The sequence below is a fragment of the Phaethon lepturus genome, unplaced genomic scaffold, assembly GCF_000687285.1.
Source record: "Phaethon lepturus isolate BGI_N335 unplaced genomic scaffold, ASM68728v1 scaffold25680, whole genome shotgun sequence".
In the NCBI taxonomy this organism is placed as follows: Eukaryota; Metazoa; Chordata; class Aves; order Phaethontiformes; family Phaethontidae; genus Phaethon; species Phaethon lepturus.
The window spans coordinates 13,837-19,836 of NW_010513079.1; the positions used below are offsets into that span (position 1 = coordinate 13,837).

Below are 6,000 nucleotides of genomic sequence, written 5' to 3' on the forward strand. Positions count from 1 at the left end.
TGCCGTGTGTGAATCCCGCCGCCTCTCTCCCCCGGGAGCGTGGCCGCTTGCTGCCTGGGATGCTGCGCTCCTCCTCCCGAGGCTGGGACTGATTTATCGCTCCTCGTAATTGCGCTCAGCCCCGTGCTTTCTCCCGCCTCCTATTCAGCTGTAACGGCGTATGGCCCTGGTGACATTTCATCACGGTTACTCCTGGCCCTGACGGCTTTTACGAGTAGTTATTGCCTTTCTGCCTCCGAGCCTGACTCTCCCTCCTCCTGCAGCCCTCGCCTCGGCTCCTTCCCTTGCACCGCGCCCCGGGGCTCCCGACGAGGCTGCTGGGGTCTGCCGGGGCTCCGCCCTGGGGGGGAGGCCCGACGAGGCTGCTGGTGTCTGCAGGGGCTCGACCTGGGGGAGGAGGTCGCAGCGAGGTTTTATTTCTGCTCTGGCACTTCATTAGATGGAGATGCCTGCCTGACCTGTTGTTTTAACCTTCCGGTTTTGTTCTTTGTCTGCGCAGACCGTTGTGGCAAGTGCCAGTTCGGGGCCATCTGCGAGGCGGAGACGGGAAGGTGCGTGTGCCCCACGGAGTGCGTTCCCTCCTCTCAGCCCGTGTGCGGCACAGATGGCAACACGTACGGCAGCGAGTGCGAGCTCCACGTCCGGGCGTGCACGCAGCAGACGAACATTTTGGTGGCGGCCCAAGGAGACTGCAGTGAGTCTGGCAAGGTCGCCTTCTTCCCTCGTCTCACTGCTGCTGGTGGCATTTCAGAGAGCGGATGCTCAGCCCCGCTGGCCACCCGGGCCACACTGAGGTGCCTGGCCGTGGCTGTCCAGGGCTCACCAGTCGTTTGTAGTACTTGCAGCCCATGGGTTTGCCAGCTCTGGGAGGCACCGGAGAAACCCCAGGGTCAGGATTGTGTGGAGGGTCTCCGTAGTGTTCCTCCTGGTGCATTTATTGGTTGTTTGCAGGACTTCCCAGGAGGATATCAGCTCCAGAGTAACGGGAGCTGCAACTCCTGGCTGGTCCCTCAGACACCCTGCCTGAGGCTTTTCACCGTGTCTGGCGTGGCCTTCCCTTTTGGCTTCACAAGAATTGGGCAGCTTGAGTCTCTCAAGCAGCTTCTCCTTTTTAGCCTCAGCTGTGCATCATAGGTGGTATCTGCCGTTTCTGTTACTTGTCTGAGCCAAGCAAAGAAATTGGGCTAAAAACATGTTAATAGATACCACCAGAACTGAAAGCATCAAGGGTCTATTTGATCACACAGTTCATGTCAGTAGCTTCCCCTTTCCTCCATCCCCTGGGGTTAATTCCTCTTTGTTCGTGTTTTCCCTCCCCACTCCCCAGCACAGGGAACTGTCTGTGCCAATTTCTTAACGAATTAATGAATTAAAAGCCTTGCCTAGGTCCTTCATTAGGACAAATGCTACTACAGTAAAAGCAATGCTTTGAGCCTCATAAAACCTGTCCAGCTGGGTCTTGTGTTCCAGGGAGAAACTGTGCATGGAGATCCTCTCTAAATTTGGGAGAGAACAGCAGCAGAGTATGACAGATGACTCTCAGTGCTCCGTGGGCACTGCGAGCAGGAGGAGGCTGAAGTCCCCATGAGAGTAAATGGGATTTCTTACTGGTGTCCTAGAAGAAGCTGTTGGACACAATGCCTGTGGGTGCTGATGGGAATCAGAAATGCTCAGGAGTGTCACCTGTCCATTGCAGAGTGTCTGCATGATTTAAATCAGTAGAAACAAACCACTCTGGGGAAGGAGGACTTCTCTCCTTGCCTCTGAGGCCATGGCATTAGTGGTCCCCTGCTCTGTGACACTGGCCAGTTGGCTACAAAGGTCCCCACGACGTCTCACTGCAGTTCCTCCCTCTTGCCCCACAGAGTCCTGCGGCAGCACGGTGTGCTCCTTCGGCAGCAAGTGCGTGGGTGGGCAGTGCGTGTGCCCGCGCTGCGAGAGGCAGCCCTTCGCTCAGGTGTGCGGGAGCGATGGCCTCACCTATGACAACCAGTGCGAACTGCAGGTGGCCTCCTGCCAGCAGAAGAAGAGCATTGAGGTTGCCAGGATGGGGCCGTGTGAGGATGGTAGGTTGTTGCCCTTCCTCCGGCTGTGCGGGTGTAAAAGGTGGGGGAAAGGGTGAGGAAGGACGGAGGCTGCACGCAGCAGGCTCTTCCCCTCGCCGCTCTGCTGTGCCCGGCCGCCACGTGAGCCTCCCTGCGTGGAGCTCGGGCATGGTGCCCGGTGACGCCCCCAGCGTCGCCAGCACGGCAGGTCCCATGCCAACAGCCCTCTCCTTCCCTCCTGGCCGGCCGCTGCCACCCGGCACCCCTGCTGCTTCCCTCTCCCCCTTGTCTGTCTGTACCCGGCAGTGATGAGAGGTGACGCCGCCTGATCGGCTGGGCGAGGAGTTACCACTGCTTTAATTTCACACTTGAGCGGGCCTTGGCTGGGGGAAGCGGAGCGGTGCCTGGGGCAGGAGCGTTGCTGCCGCTTTGCCTCCTCCTGCCTCGGCTGCTCGAGGGCCAGGGCTGTGTATTGGCTTGGTACTGAGTGCCTGGGAGGGTCGCGGGGTGGCTGTACCTTAGGCTAAGAACTAAGAAACTGCTGAGTTTTCCCACTGTAGGGGGAAAGCTGTGGGTTAATGCTGGCTGAATCCGAATACAGGAGGCGTGCAAACCTTGCCACCCTGGCGTGCTGACCCGGTGAGCTGAGATTCTCTGGCTCATTGCACATGTAGCCTGGCTGGAAAGGACTTCAGTGCTATGGCAGAGCTTAGGGAGAGGGGAAGACATAACACGGTGTTTGATCACAGCCCTCCTTGGGGAATTTCAGGTTGACGTCCCATTGGGAAAAGATCTTAAATAATTCTCTGTGTAATGCCAAATCACAGCCTTTGATCACTCAATAAAAAGGTCCAGGTTTTCCTACCCCCCTTCCGCTTTAAGAAGCCTTTGAAATCAGCAGTGTCTCTCTTGCTGCTGGAGCTCTGAGCATCTAATGGAGAGGCAACCAAGCTAGGGACAGAGTTTATATATTGTTAAGAGTATCTGCCTAACTGTACTTCAGACTAAACCCAAACCCCATCCCTTCCTCTGCTCTGGTTTCCATGTTTATTTTGGCAGCAGCAATCTCCCTGCTGCAATATGTGTTTGGGAGGGTAGGAGAAGGGAAAGGGGTGAGATCAAAGCATGGAGTTAAGCTGTCGCTAAGTCAAATGGCAACCCTTCCCCCTGTGCTTGCCTCTTAGTTGTCTGATCTCCAGGTAGCCTGCAGGGAGCTGGTAGCCACAGGATGCTTGCTTTTGTTCCTGCAGTGATGCTGTAGAGAGGAAGGCACCTGCTAAAGCATCCCTTTGCGGTTTTCATTATGTAGGCTTAGCACAATCTTGTGGCAGCAGTGGGAGAATCTGCTCTCTGGGGGAGAAGGATCTTCTCTGAGGTGCAGGCATAAGCATCCTAATATATGTGGGCCCGGGAGTCTGGGTTGCTTGTGCTGAGGAGGTTAAATCTGCGGTGATTTGGATGGGCCTGTGCGGCTGTGGGCTGCTTCCCCTGTCCGGGGCACAGCCTCGTGTCAGGGAGACGGCTTTGGCCCCGTGCCCTCTGCTTTCCCCTAACTCTGCCCTGCTGGGCATGAGCCCTTTCTCACCATGTCCTCCTTCGCTCCAGAGTGCGGCTCAGGGGGCTCGGGCTCCGGCGATGGTAGTGAGTGTGAACAGGACCGGTGCCGGCATTACGGGGGCTGGTGGGACGAGGATGCAGAGGATGACCGCTGTGTGTGTGACTTCACCTGCCTGGCAGTGCCACGCAACCCGGTAAGCATGCTGAGCAGTTCTAGGCTGCCTGCTGCAGTCCTCACTCCCCTCCTCTCTTCTCCCTGGTGGCCTTCCCGCATGCTTCCTGGGCAGGAGAGGGCATCCCATGGGTAGGGAACCTGCCTTCCTGTACCAGGGACTGCCCTGAGCGGCTTCCCTCCCTGTCCTGGCAGGTGTGTGGCTCTGATGGTGTGACCTACACCAACGAGTGTGAGCTGAAGAAGACACGGTGTGAAAAACGCCAGGATCTCTATGTCACTAGCCAAGGAGCCTGCCGCGGTGAGTCCCCCGAGGGCAGCCAGCCCCCAGGCTGACACAAGCTGTATGCACTAGTCCCGAGCCTGGTGCCCCGCAGTAACACATGCCCTTTCCCTGGGGCTGAGCAGGGAGTGCTCGCTAAGGACACAGCAGTGTCTGTGTTGATTTGCTGATCCCCGCTGCATCATTCCTGTTTCATGCCCTGTGCTTTCCCTGGCCAAGGGTAGGACCTCACCTCATCGCCCGTTCCCAGCATCTCTGCAAGGACCAAGTGGTTTTGCAAGAATGCTGCTAGCTGCTCCATCCACGTATTGGCAATACTGCCCTGCGGCAGCCTGCGTGCCGAAGATAACCTGTACCTCTCTGCCTTCCTCTGCAGCCCTTGCCACAACCCCTCCACCTCTCCTGGTTGTGCACTGCAGCCAGACCATCTATGGATGCTGCCCAGACAACATGACCTTGGCGCTTGGAGTGGGTGCAGCTGGATGTCCAAGTGAGTGAATGCTGTGTTCCCACCTGGGGGGGCATGAAGGACCTTCAAGGCTGGAAGGCAGGAGAGATCAGGTGGAGGAGGGACTTGGGGTCTCATCCCAGGGGAAACAAAGGAAGGTGGACCCTCCCCATTCCTTAGCTAACTGTTGACCTCCCAGGCTCACAAAGCCTCCGTTTATCCCCAGCTCCGGGCTCGCAGCAGGCACACATGGAGGTGTACACGCATGTTTCGCCTTCTATATCTAGTAGTGATGCTCTTGTCCTTTCAAAAGCCCTGAGTCAGCTTCTAGGTCTTGAGTCCTTCTGAAATGCGGGAAGACGGGATGGTGGCTCAGAACTTGTCTGGTGCTGAGTCTGTGCTGGATGCCCCAGAAGGTGCCCCTACGGCCAGACCCTGCCCTCTGTGCCCTCAGCCCATTGCTAGAGGCTTAGGGCTTTTCACGAGCCTGAGCGACAAAAATACTGCTTGTATCCTTGCGCTGCAGGCTGAGGTGGAACAGAGCTTTCAGGTTCACCTAGGGACCTTCTGCAGGCCACCCCAGGACCCGTGACTAGTGGGTGGCTGCACTGTGCAGGAAGCTGAGCTGGCAAATGTTCCATTAGTATTTATTAAATAATTATTGGAGTCAGCACTTTAGCAGAAGGCGCCTTTTGAAAGGCATTAGCAAAGTCTTAACAGCTGAGGCTGTGACCGCCTGTTAGGGAAACACATTACTCTGTGGAGACATGATTCACGCCATGCATGGGCCTGGCTAATGCCTGCTTGATGAGGATATAGTGCTGTTTAATGTGCCGTATAATTTAAAAAGCAGCAGCATTCAGGGAAAGTTCAGAGATCTCCTGGCAGGGGTGTGCGGGGCTGCAGGCCGAGGTGGGTGCTGGAGGAGCAGAAGCGTGGCGGTGTGGTCAGTGCTGGCCAAGAGTCAGTATCCCACCAGTTTCTGTCCCACCTGTGTCCCTGTGTTGGCAGCAAGCATACATCAGGAGGTAATTACCACTTAACCAGCAGCTTGAAGCCCCTTGGGGGGATTTATCCATCGCTGCCTGTTCTGGACATGCCATTTCCCTGCCTCTGGCAGCCCGGGGGTGTGCGCACGCACCCTGCTTGCAGCTCCCGAGGTCCCACTTTCTCTCCAGCTCTGCCCCGTGTCCCCTTTCTCCTGCTCCCTGTGGATAAAGGGAGCGTCTCTCTGTCTATCTTTGGATCATTTCCCTCCATCAGGTTCCTAATTAATGAATTAATAATAAACTTCTAATAGCTTCCTCCTCCTTTGATGTTAATGAGAGAGGAGCTCTTGATGACAGCAAAGCAAGCAGGTTAATCTCTGAAGGCTTAGTACCCCTGTGTAGCTGGGGCAGAGGAGAAGTGTTGAGGGCAGCTGGTGAAACCTCCTCCTGCCCAGCATGAGACCACGTTCCTGCCCCGGCTGAGCAGCTCGGTGGCTCAGCGGTCG

At 56.6% G+C, this 6,000-nt stretch overlaps 1 protein-coding gene across 1 annotated transcript in view; it reads left to right on the top strand.

The window, feature by feature from the left end:
* The window catches only part of AGRN (agrin), a gene marked incomplete at its 3' end in the record, with an annotated part of 33,084 nt that overhangs the window by 12,963 nt on the left and 14,121 nt on the right, over positions 1-6,000 (top strand). Inside the window, exons 7-11 of the mRNA XM_010289219.1 lie at positions 500-694; positions 1,866-2,066; positions 3,651-3,796; positions 3,970-4,075; positions 4,434-4,549. Of these exons, the coding sequence (XP_010287521.1) occupies positions 500-694; positions 1,866-2,066; positions 3,651-3,796; positions 3,970-4,075; positions 4,434-4,549 (764 nt within the window). The remainder of the gene's footprint in view (positions 1-499; positions 695-1,865; positions 2,067-3,650; positions 3,797-3,969; positions 4,076-4,433; positions 4,550-6,000) is intronic.